We start from the raw sequence: 13,515 nt of genomic DNA on the forward strand, positions 1-13,515 counted from the left end.
CCGAACGCGTCTGATCTGAAAGAGCACAAGCATCCAACTTGAAGCGTTGGGCGTGTTCCTGATACTCAAAACATGTTCAKTTCTGAACATAGCTTAAAACTGACAGAGTCCCAGCTATCCCATRTAGCAGGRATCATCAATTCCGGTCCTCGAGGTCCGCAGCCCTGCATGTTTTACTTGTTTCTCTGCTCCAACACACCTGATTTGAATGAATAGATGATTATCAGGCTTCTGCAGAACTTGGAAGAGGTAATTCACTGACTGAATCAGGTGTGTTAGAGAAGGGAAAAAAGTAAAACATGCAGGGTTGCAGACCTCGAGGACCATAATTGATGATCCCTGCCATACAGCAAACTTTCTGGCCCACACAGTGCACAAACACTCAGCCCAGATACCTCAAGGAATGAATGACCTTTGGTGGCGCAGATGTTTGCCAGAGGTGGCCCATACTTGAGCCAGCATCATATTAACCAAACCACAACTGAGCCAGTTGTAGGATACCACCTTAAACACGGTGCAATGATTGCTATGCCTGGCCCAAATCTGGTTGATAAAACACTAGCATTCAGCCAGCAGTGCCAGCTTGGCACCAGATCTGACCAACACGTGTCAGACATGTGTGGCTGTGGCAGAGAGGTTAGGGGAGTCATCCTGTTACCGGTGGGTTGCCGGTTCAATCCCCTGTCCCTTCCATCTCAGTCGTTGTGTCCTTAGGAAAGACACATCATCTGCCTTGCCTGCTGGTGGTGGTCAGAGGGCTCGGTGGCGTCAGTGTGCCCCAGGGCAGCTGTGGCTACACTGTAGCTTCCAACCATCAGTGTTTGAATGGGTGAATAAATATAAAGCACTTTGTGGAGTCCTTGGACTGAAAAAGTACCATATGTGTTCATTTACCATCCATTCCATTCCTAAGAACAGTTGGCTGTGGCGGCCGTTATGAACTCAATAGCCTATATGCCACAGTCATTAATGACGTATTCCCGGTAAAATTCTTGCCACGCTCCTCCCTTCCACTCCCTGCTTACTGCCTATGTTTTTAGTGTTAGCTGCTAGTACTAGTCTGTGAAAAAGTCACGAAAGTTAAAGCCTCTGTGAGCTACTGGTATAAAACGTGAGTTCTGTTGTGTGCCGTTGAGTCCACTAACCAGCAGGTACGATCGAGTAGTTAGTTTTTCTCCTTTTTCCTTTAGATGAGGAGGTGACAGCAGAGGATCACAGCATTACAGGGAAAACTTATCTTTAAAAGCTCACGCTTGCGTTTGTAATCAGCATTTCTAACCTGAGGATATTCAAGGGTCAGCATCAGAAATGAGAAGACGGAGGTTACAAAAGGGAAATGTACATTTATCCCCTTTTACTGAGAGAGGAAAGACCACCTCCACACGACAGCTAGCAGGAAGCTAACACACAGCAGCCTGTACAAAGGTAGGTGTGTGTTTGTTTTATATGAAATATTTTTGTGCGACTTTGTCATGAATTTTATGCAAAAGTAAAACCTTGTTAGAGTGTATATTACAGCCGTAGACGAAAGCCGAGTGACGAGCGCCCCCCCCCCCCCCYCCCCCCGAGCACAGAGAGCAGCAGAACCTCCACCTGATAATCATTACGTTTTCAGTTCACTAACGTCGGGGAAAACGATCCAAACCATACAAGTAGCCCATCATTTTAAAGCCCAGACTCTGCTCTTTCCAACAATATAAGTGTCACAGCTCTACGTGAAAAATTCACGGAACAAGCAGCCACGGAATAGCGAAAAAAACTAAATTATGGAACCATAAACACAAACGTCTTTCCTTTGTTTTTATGTCTTTAATCCACTTTGGAGTGATTTTTTTCCCACTTGGCTGGACCTGTACGTCTCCTGTGTTAATGTTGGTACATGTAATATGCTAATTCTGTACTGTGGAGATCATTAAGAGTCGTTGTCGGGTAAAAAAATCTTGCGCTAACACTGTGTTGACCGTGAACCGGAAGTGTTGGGAGTGGCATCAAGTGCTGGGCCGGATGTCTGTGGCATATAGGCATTGACGGCAAATGTGAAACACTTGGAGCTGTTTGTTCAGTTATTTTTTTTGTGAGAGTTTCATTAAAATCCACCCAGTGGTTCATGACACGTTTTGCTAATAGACAAATGTCCTACTGGCTCTAACAAGTTAAATAAATTTGAAACGGAGTTTTTGAAAAAAGTCTGTAAAACATGAAAGAATCAGTGCGATTGCTCTATATGTCCGTATACCTGCAAAATGAGGCTAACAGTACAGACAAAGGATCACACAAACACAAACATGAACACATATTTTAACACTGATTTTCTTTTGGCAGCAGGTCGAAAGAGTGAAGAAAAGGTGGATTTAATCACACCTGACATCATCACAGTATTTAACAATATTGCACTGTGGGCTTTTATTATGGTGCAGACGCCTCTAAGTTTTATGCATTTTGGAGTAATCTCACTTCACTCAACAACTCTCTCTACACCGATAAGTTCATCCGGAACGAAAAAAAATTCAACTCTCACCACGCTCTATTCTAAAAAATGATACAGTTTGATATCTAAGTAAGCTAAGTTTGTCTTTTGAACTAATAGATGCAGAAAAAAAAACATAAAATAAAACTGATAATTGCTCATTGTAGCTTCTGTTAACATGAATAAAGAAGAAGTATTTGTTAAGAGAAAATCCATCTGGGTTTTGTGAGGACACGCAGCAACACACCTTCAGGATTCTCGGTGTCAGTAAAGCACGCGACTCTCTCCGACTCAGAGCTCTCTCCGCCTCAGACGGTCCGCTGGGCTCAGCTGCCTCCTTGCAGATGTAGCCACTACAGTTCCTCTCCAGGACCGTACGCAGCCCGTCAATCACCACGGCGCTCGTGGTGCACCCCATTCCTCCAAGTCCGAGCGGGGCATCGGTCAGGGGAGCCTGCTGCCGACCCGGTTCACCTGAGTCTCATCCCCTTTGCTCCATGATCTTACTCTGACCCTGCAAAATCCACCCTTTCCCCCCTGGGAGAACACACAGTCAGTCTCTGGGCAGAGGAATCCAAACGAGAGAAAATTTATGCTCCCAAAGTGTTCCCATGTACAGTAATTCTGCTTCTGGAAATAACCCAGTCAGCAGCAGTCAGAGATACAGTGAGTGAGTGAGGTAGAGCAGAGAATGAGGGATGTGTGTGTGTGTTAGGGGGGAGGAGGGGGTAAAGGATGCTGTGTGAGCTTTGCTGCAGCTTCAACCGATGCTGAGAGCCTCTGCAATGGGCTTGTTCATCTGTCTCACTTATTCAATCAGCTCCTTCGCTCTCATTTGGAATGTTTTTACTTTGTCATAAAAGAATCTGTTTCAGTTTCACCCCCAAAAACTAGACTTCATTACTTAGTGACTTGAGAAATTTGGAAATAAATAGGTTACACTGAATCCTTCATGTCCAGAGGGAGTGTCTGATTCCATGGTCAGGCAAACAGCAATATGGCTGAATGCTTATTTAGTTCAGCTGAAAAATCCTAGGGCAGTGGCAAAAACACCACATGAATCATAATGAAAGACTGTCACACTGTGCAGTGGTTTCAATTTAAAAAATACAATATTAATAGAAAAAAAAACACGTCAAAACCCTGTAAACTGAAATGCCTAATTCTTTCAGCGATCCAGCTCAATCCTTCTACAAAACTCAGTTTGCAAACCAGAGCAGAACATAGGAGGATTCTAGCCTTTTAGGCCAAGACATCAAATGAGGGAGTGTTCCTCAACAAAAAGATTAGCAGTGCTTGATCACAAGCTGCCCACTCTGCCAAACACTCAGATATCGGGAGTGGAACAACAAAACTAAATCACAGACAAGGTTTTTACAAATACCAAGGGATGATTCATCCTCTGGAATGGTCTCTGCTTAAAATGTCTGTGATCAGAAAAACGGAAGATAACAGGGAAAAAAAAGCTTTTGGAAACTTTTTTCTCTTCTACACTTTGGGTTTATGTAGGTCAGTGGTAAGATCATACAAACGACGCTCCCATAAGACAATGTAGCGTCTCCAATGAACCAAACATGCATCATTTTGGCTACATTTACTCTGAGACAGTACATTATGCTGAATATTTCCTTTTACTGCCTAATAACGCCATATAAAAACAATTCTTGAAGTAATTTTAACACATTATTTTCTACCAATAATTGTTTATATTTACCTAAATTAAATTTTTTTTTAATATTTTTATTCCTGAGTGCAGATTATTCAACTGTTTACCCCACATACAGTAATGCTCTTGCTTTTTTTGACATATGGATGTTTAATTTAGTTGCACCTCAAACCAGAACAGCATCAAATGTAGTCAACATTTTCACAACTTAAGGACACTAATTTCTAATTTCTCAACAACCCCACTCAGGTTGCTGAAATAATAAAACACACCAGTAAATTAAATACAGACGTGGCTCTCATCCACGCTCCTTTTTTTTCTTTTCCTTTCCAAACATCAAACACAATATTTTCAAACCTTCAAAGTTTTAGCTTAGAAACAGAGTTGGTCATGATGTCTGCAATCATTTCTTCAGTAGTACAATAAAGCAGACACATTTTCCCTTCATTTATAATAGATCTTACAAAATGACAGTTAATATAATATAATATAATATAATATAATATAATATAATATAATATAATATAATAAGTTTACATCTTTGTCTGCTTACAGGGTTTTTGGCTAAAGCAACTGGTTGTCTTCGTACACTTTGTGTATATTTGTAGCCATCCATACCTTTCAAAAAGTCCAGTTGCTTCATCTTTTTTCAAACTTTTTAGATATGTCATGTCCTGATTCAGAATTTTCACCAATATAAGATCCTAACGGTGGTGTAGTCTCACAGAATCATATGAAGCAGAGTACCTGCCTTTAGCTTCTGCAATGCAGGGATGTATATATTAATATGTACATTCCTAATATGTACTTTTGTTCTGTAGCTGAAGACATGCGGCATTTTAGATCATCCATCTAAGACTGACAGAGATGTATTCATGTTGTTTACACACAGTATATTGAAACTAAAGAGGGTTATTATTGAGCATTGTTTGATATAAACCGGATGTGACGTGTAAGTGGATTGTTTTTTAGTTTACAAATATATTGGCGCCAGTAATAACGGTATTATCAGATTATTGTAAGTGGTTTGTAAAGTGTGTAGAGCGACAATGACAAATATATAAGAYCTGTTATTTTATTGTGTGATAGTTTCTGTTTATACACCTTTATCAAGGTGTATCACAGGTTGCAGCCAGGATTTCTCGGTCTAGTAACTCGGGCAATGAGGTCCATTATTAACAGTAAAATTAGCTTCACATTGATATGTTGTTTACCTGTGTGTGCTATGTGTGAAATTAGGGCTGCCACGATTAATCGATTAATCGACGACTAATCGATTATTAAAATAATCGATGACTAATTTAATAATCGATTAATYGTTTTCTTTTTTTGTTGTTCTTTTCTTTGTTTTTCTCTCCAAACTGCTTTGACACCTTCCACTGCCACATCTGCCTTTCTGTCCTTGACACACATGCACAGTAGTGGTAACTGGGGTAGGCCGTGGACGTCACAAGACATTATACAGACAGGCTCTGGTATCATGGCTACCCAGCAACGGAGCTCAAAGTGTGAGATCATTTTAAGAAAATGAAGGAGAAACCTGTGTAATATCTGCAGAGCAGAACTTGCCTTCCACAGCAATTATTTTTAGTTAGCATATAGCTAAAATCTAACGATGGTTATATAATAGCAGCTGCATTCTGACGTGATAAGCTGTATGTTTTATATTCAATTAACGTATGATCCGATTAGTCGACTAATCGAATAAAGAATAGGTGATTAATCGATTATTAAAATAATCGTTTATGGCAGCCCTATGTGAAATGTACGTTTATTTTAGTTTATTCTGTGTTTGTAGTTCTCACAGAGGTGGAAGCAGTTTGACAATAGAGGTAAAGATAAAATATCGTTAACCTAAATAAATCCATCAGTTAGCAAGATCTTGTCCATTGTGTGTTACTGGAGGGAGCAACATCTGGTCCTCGAGGATCATTATCCTGCATGTTTTAGTTGCAGGGTTGGGAACCACTGATACAAAACATTTCAAACTTAAATATTATACAGTTTAACTAAGCACTCAAGCAAATACTTGTGTGTTTTTACAACTATCACTTCTGCAATAAATAAGTTGCACAACATGGTTTGTTTTCCAACACAGTGCTGCACGTGGAACATGATGTGACAAACTTCAGATCATGTTATAACATAGTCTTCAGTGTTGATGGCCTATAAATGTTAAGAGGTAAAAACAAAATAATCACAATAAAAATACACTTGAAACTAGATGAAACTTTAGGTATTTTGTTCAATAGTAAAAATCCTCAATAAACCTTCAAACTCTGATTGTACGACTGCTGTCTACTGCAGGTAAGACACTGACTACTCAACACGACTTTAAAAATGACATTAGTATTCTTTAAAAAAATGCTGTCACCTGCCAACCAAAGTTTTCCATAAAAAGCTCAAAAACTCAAAGTTTGTGTTGAAGATAACCCTCAGCTATACCACACCAAATCTAAGCTCAATATCGTTAAAACTGACTGAGGTATAACTGTTTTTGTGTTCAATAATGTCAAATAACCATTTCATCATTATTTAAAAGTCTAATTCTCCAATAATACACACAGATTGTATGAAAATGTTTTTTGCTGAGGATTACTCATGCGGAAAACCTTTCTATCTGCTACAATATGCAAACGATCACACACACACACACACACACACACACAAAGTGCTCATCTGGAGAAAGTAAAGTATTCCTCCGCATCACAACGGCACTCTAAACGCCTGCACTCATTTTCTGCTCACTGTGCTGTGTTAATATTTCAGGACTGCCTGACACACTGAACTAGATTTCAGAGCGGGACGAAACAAGTGCAGAGGAAAGCAGCTGAGCTCAGGAATGAACAGATTGGTGGAAAAAAAAAAGAAAAACTGGAGAAAATGAGGACTCGGGCTTTGATTATGCAAGTAAATGCTTCTTCTTTTCTTTCATCCCTTCTCTCACACGTCAGATCCAGCTTCCATCTTCCTGCTGCAGCAAAGAGGGATTTAAGGGTTTAAACAGAATAACGATGTAATCCCACATAAAACTGCAAAACTTATAACTCTCCCTTTTGAGGCCATTTAGGGAAGCTGTGTTTAAAAAGGTTTTATTTAAACTACCTTTTATTTAAGACTTTTGCTAAATTTAGGGTGGATTCATGAACATCAGTCAGGGCTGACAGAGGTAACGCAGCAGCAGAGCAAGAGCAGAGCAAGACATTGATCCAACAGTGTTTGAAGTGCTACAGCTGGCTGCCATGAATCATTTCCCACAGGGACACAGACTCGTCTCATGCCTGTAAGAACATGTCTGCAACCGTGTATTCTTGCACTCACATTGTTGTTGGGAGAGTCTTATATGGGATTCTTCTAGACTTCTAAAAAAAGGTTACTTAAAGCACAGGTGATGTGTCATAAAATTAGGGCTGTGTATTGGCAAGAATTTGGCGATACGATACATATCATGACAGAGGGTTCACAATACGATATATCCTGATATATTGCGATACTATAAGCAAGGCGATATATTGCGATATATTGCGATTTTTTTTTGTCCAAAAATTCTATTAAATAAAAACCTCTTACTGGGAAAAAATGAAAAACCAAAATTCATTGTCTCAGAAAATTGTAATATTACATAGACATACTTTTGATACATTTAGCTGTGTTCTGCTTTGTTTGTGTTTTATTTTATTTGTTTCATATTTCATCCATGTTTTCAATTATTAGACTAAATTTGCCAATAAATAGTTTGAAAAATATATATTTTGCAGCTTTTAGTTCTTAATATTAATTTACAAWATGGTCACCCAACACTTAACAATRGCCTCTMCCTCAAGAGGTAGAGGAGCCAAATGGCTGGCTCACTGCTGCCAACTAGTGGTCAGAGGCTGAACTACAACATGAAAATGAACGGCTGGCAGGAAAGTTGACATTTTAAACCTTAATTAAAAATCGATACAGGGCCTTAGAATATCGATACAGTATCTGGAAATGAAATATCGCGATATTTCAGTGTATCGATATTTTCTTACACCACTACATAAAATGCCTTTGTTTTTGTGATGCAAAACCTACAAAAAAGCCCAAAGTTACAATTTGTGCTATCATCACAAATAAATGTGTGTCAGGTTCAGGAAATCAAAAATAACTCAATATAGAACTAATTCACTTGAACCAAAGTCAAGATCCATTATTTGGAGATGCAAAAGCCAAACTATCTGTGAGATTAGTTTCTTATGAGGATATTTATACATTAKTGATCAGTCACAAGATAGACATTAAAGAGATTTATTGGAGTTTTTGATGTGTGACTCTGTGAGGAGGTTGTGAGWAGTCATTATCTTACCTGTAGCAGACAGCAGAAATGAGTAGAAACTAGACACCTCATAGCGGGTATAATAACGACCCCTGCACGCACCAATGCACCAGAACTCAGAAGTCTTTATTCCTAATAAATGTCAGGTGCTGCTGCAGTCATATAAACTAAACCCTGTGAACAACYTGTTCCCCTCTCGTCTGTGGTGCCGCTGCACCAAGGCCCACTGAAAGAATCGACACAAAAACCGCTGGAGAAGTCACCGAGCACAACTCCCTTCTTCACTAAATATAAACAAACGTGGACTGACATCAGATTTTAGGGGTTGTAGCAGGATTTATTGTTTTGTTTTTGGCAAATGTGCCAAACAAATAGTCTTGAAGAATATCAGCATGAATGGAAGATGAGGCGAAACCGTGGAGAACGTTTTTTTAGACAAGGCGGCTGAGACGGCTCTGTATGAGGCGGCGTTCACAGAGTAGGAGCGCGTCAACTTTACAGCAGTGATGTCCACCTTATTCGGACACACAGCGAGGTATTTACAAATTATAAGTAACTTTGTTATTCTTATTACTCAGAATGCCCTGCGTTATAGTCTGCTTCCTGTTTTTAGATTTTTTAAATTTTATTTAGAGTTCAAATAAAGCAGACTAAACAGAGCTGGTGTGAACGCACTCTTAAATCTAGGCCCCAGTCCGGCTATCAGAGTGATTCATCTAAGAGAACCTTTCTCCAAGTTTTCAAACTAAAACTGTTGTGACTTCTGTCTATAGCATGTAAGATAATTACTCCTTAGAAATACTGCACACAACCCACTTTAAAAAGTTGTCCTATCTCTTTAAGAGCTCCTAGGAGTGAGTAAAATGTTAATGATTGACAACACTTCGAAGTAAATGTCGGTTTGAGTAGAACCATGTTCCTGACACATTTTTCTTTAAAATCACCTCAGAACATWTTTTTACACTGAATTCTCCAGAGAAAATTCATTATTTACTCTAAAGTGAGCTGGCTTTTTAAAGCCTGAGTATACTGCTGAATCATGGCTTGTAGCTGTGATTCTTTGCGTTGTGAAACACGCCGCGCCTCAGTAGAATCAATAATCCACCACAGATTACAAACCCGACATGGAAAACACTGAGTCTTTACTGCTGGACTGCAGCTAACAAATGTAGCGGTGCCGTTGCCTTGAGTAGCGTGCCAGGCCTGCTAAATCATGAGGCAGAGCTGCAGGCAGAAAACACAATAAATGACTGTGTTGATAGTGAAGTGTGGATGTTTTCTGTGAGCTGTAGAAGCCACGCTGCTTAAATCTGCAGTGGCTGTGRGGCAGATAAGGACTGAGGCTCTAAGCTGCAACGGGCGTGAAGCGCTTCACGGCTTAATGCTGTTCCTTACAACAAGGACTCACTCTCCTCCTGCTGGGTACACCTCCTTTTTTTCCATTTGTCTTTATTATTTCCATTTAAACAACTAGAAAATATCCACATTTCAGCCATTTTATTTAGATTTTCCAGCACTGAATGTATTAGGGTTTGGATTTTTTTGTTTTGTGCATAAAAGTGAAGTGTATTTAACATTTCATACATATGTTATCAAAATGTATTGTTGTGTTCAATCTTGTGATTTAGCGAAAATTTGCACAAGTACATTTACTTTGTTACAGTACTTAAGCTATATATATTTTTTTGAGAATATGTAATTTTACCAACTATTTTTTATTGTAACTTTTGTTTTAATTTTGTTATATTCAAAACATTTTAAAATATATATAGTTTTACTTCTTTACTTAAAATTTTACCTTGTTACATGCTACATATTTAAATATGACCAGAACTCATCGTGAAAGAGAAGTGTTGAATTTATTTCACCAAGTTACGTCAGCTGGTTCCATTAAAATGAGCTAAACAAATATAAAATATTTTACTCAACTCAGTTTAGTGGAACCAGCTGACATAACTTGGTTAAGTAAATTCAACATTTCTTAGAGTGTGTATAAGTATTTTTACTTTCCCAGTTATTGAGAGCAGTTTTATGACTTTTATTTAAAGGAGACATACCAAGCTTTTAAAATCTTCTTTGTCACATTTTAATCATTCATTTGGGGTTAGGGCCAATGCTTTGGTCTGACTTCCTTCTTATTGTAACTCCACAAGCCCCACTTTCACCCCCTTTTCTGAGTTGTGTCTCAGATCAACTCGTTTTAAAGCTGTCTCTTTAAATCCAAACAAGGTGCATCACACCGACCATGCTCCAAGTACAGAACAAAATGTAACAAACAGCTAAAAAAGTTAATTTTTCATAACATGTTACCTTTGAGTACTTTTCTTATCAGTCATTTTAAGGTAAGGTACTTTTCTCTAAGGTACTTTTACTTAGTTATTTTTTCCAAATACTTTAAATGCCTCTGGTTGGGGATGAGCCTCAGCAACTACACTGTCAAATTTTAGCTCAGGATTTCCAAAACACATGAAGTTATAAACATTTCTGTGGCAGCTGAAGTTGCATAACTGTGGCAGACATTTTAAATTAAACTGACCTGAAAAGTTCCACAATAGTGTTTAAACATCAAGTTGTTAGTTTCTGAGAACTTCGTTCAAATCTGTCCTGGAGTTCACAAAATATTTTTGCAAAAACACTGCTGACCCCAACTGTTTGACGTTTTAAGCGATGACATTATTTAAACTTAAATTCCGGATATTTGTGTGTTTGTTAAAGCAGCAATTGCGCAATAAATTCTGTGATTTAGAGTTTACAGGTCAAAACAGTCCTGTTATTGCTGGACTCGGGCAGCATCAGCACCTGCAGCACGTGGCTGCTTTAAGGAAAGTAAAACTCCGAATTACACCACTTTTACCACCRCAGCACTTTCACGCTGTTAGCAGCATGTGCTGGGTGGAGCTGAGCTCAGAACATCAAAGCTAACTTTAATCGACGGAGAGTCCAGCTGAGGTTCTCCTTTCACACGAAGACATGAGCACCGTGGCTCCKAGGAGCTCAGGAGGAGCTGGCATCTCATCTGAAGAGCCTCCGTGGAGTGAAGGTTAGGTCCACAGCCGCTGGTGTTTTCACACCCAGGCCCTATAGGGAGGTGTGTGTGTTTGTGTGTGAATGATTGTTTGTCCAGAGGTGGACCACTGCTGCAKCACACCCCCACATCCATCAGGACAGGCATGATACCAACTGGACTGAACTGAAAGGAAGTAGCTGTTTCCTGCTGATGTGTGAGTTAAACCTGTMATTTAAAAAAAAAAAGCATCACGAGCCCTAAACAACAAAAAGTTTCATAGAAAAGTTTCAAGAACAAAAGTAAAACTGTTGCCATATTAATGACTTATTTTCTTTTCAAAGACTGAAGTCAGCATCTGAGTGAGTTCCCAGAGGTTTTAGTCTGGGAGTCACGTTGTGGGCACGGCCCAGTAGTTCCATGTGTGGGTGGGCTGCAAAGATACGCCTGGAATTTCAATAACCCCAAACACCTCATGTGTTTATGCCAAGTTTACATTACAACCTCAAAAACCCTGGAGGCAGCGCGGTGAACTCACAGCATTACATTGTGTTTCTGAACTAGAACTTTTTTTTAGTCTCCTTTGCCCTGCGGTTCACACTCAGGTTATCTCCACCCTCCTAAAATGGCACAAAACAAAAACAAACACATCACAACCACATCCCCTTCCTTTGAGATGGTTTATTTATCCCCAGAGAAGAAAAGGGCTTCATTTTCCTGAGGAGCAGCACTTCCTTTACTTTGTAGCAAAGTACCCCCTCACATATACAAACTATATGTTTTAACTTCGCTTATCTACTTTACAAAGTGCCAAACAGCTCAGTTAAATCTGCCGTCAGAGCCCTGCATTTTGGATCAATTGAATATTAATATTAGAAGCTGTGAATCTTTCCAGAAACTTTTGCAGAAATGCTCTAAAGTGGGGCCAGGCCTTCTAACTGGGATATGGTTTTAGGAAGCACAATAAATAAATAAATAAATAAATAAATAAATAAATAAATCCCATTACATTTCATTCTGCCAGAAAGCATATTGAAAAAAAATATTAAAACATATGTAAGTAATCTGTCACACCTAAGGCTGAAACATCTCAGTATTAATTTACTGCCACCTACAGGAAAAATACAGTACTACATTCTTAAATAGCAAATCATACTATTTATTTTGTGGCATATTGTACACCACATAAATGAATATAGAGATGTAAGAGCTCCTAGGCACTTTGACAACATAAACAACATAATAAAAAGAGTTGGGATTTTCTACTGCTGGAAACAGTCTGATTGAGCCATTGTTTGCTTTATTAGTGTCAAAAACTAACAGAATTTTTCTACACAAAAAGAAGTAGTGATTGTTTATAGGAAGCAGAAAAAAAGAGAAAGTTRGAGGATATCACTGTAATGTTTTGGCAGCTCATTAAAGCTGCAAAGAGCTAAGAGATGCTGTGTATCTGTGGCGTTAGGAGAAGAAGAAACCTGCAGCTAAGTTCTCTTTTTTTATTCTGTGCAAGCACCGTGTTGATGACTCAGGAAAGCAACAATGCAGCAGTCCTGAGTTCATGTTTTAGACCAGAATCCAGGTGTTCCAGGTTTCAGAGTCGGCGTCGTCATCCTGCTCAGGCTCCGACATGCAAGGATGGAAACTGAGCGCGATCCTCTTCAGATACATGTTCACACTGGTCTGGCATGAAGCCTTCACAGCTGTCTAACCTGCTTCCATATCACTTCACTTTGTAGTGACGCAAGAATACAGAGGTCAGACATCACAAATTTAGCCCCCACTATGAAATATAAAACATTATCAAAACAAATGAAGACAAACTGTGATTAATCCTTAATCCAGATGGTTTTTGCTCAATTACAGTTACTTGACTCCAACTGATCATGCAGACCAGGGGGGTTAGGGTTAGACCAGGATTTATTCAAATGATCAAAATCAATCAGATTTAGAAGATTATTCTGCAGCTTCATTGTTTTCTGTTAAAAATGGCAGTGTAAAGCAGGTATTTTCATCATCATCAACAACTTTATTTATAAAGCACCTCAACACCAGCCACAGCTGAACTAAGTGCTGAA

The 13,515-nt window shown here is 39.0% G+C and overlaps 1 protein-coding gene across 3 annotated transcripts in view; it reads right to left on the bottom strand.

Moving 5' to 3' along the window:
- LOC106512909 (dedicator of cytokinesis protein 9) overlaps positions 1-13,515 on the bottom strand; it is a gene marked incomplete at its 3' end in the record, with an annotated part of 90,988 nt that overhangs the window by 75,139 nt on the left and 2,334 nt on the right. Inside the window, 1 exon segment of one of the 3 annotated variants that reach the window (XM_014001446.1) lies at positions 2,715-3,004. Coding sequence (XP_013856900.1) covers positions 2,715-2,885 — 171 coding nt within the window. 3 annotated transcript variants of the gene reach the window in all.

This window comes from Austrofundulus limnaeus, unplaced genomic scaffold, assembly GCF_001266775.1.
Source record: "Austrofundulus limnaeus strain Quisiro unplaced genomic scaffold, Austrofundulus_limnaeus-1.0 Scaffold9, whole genome shotgun sequence".
Taxonomy (NCBI): domain Eukaryota; kingdom Metazoa; phylum Chordata; class Actinopteri; order Cyprinodontiformes; family Rivulidae; genus Austrofundulus; species Austrofundulus limnaeus.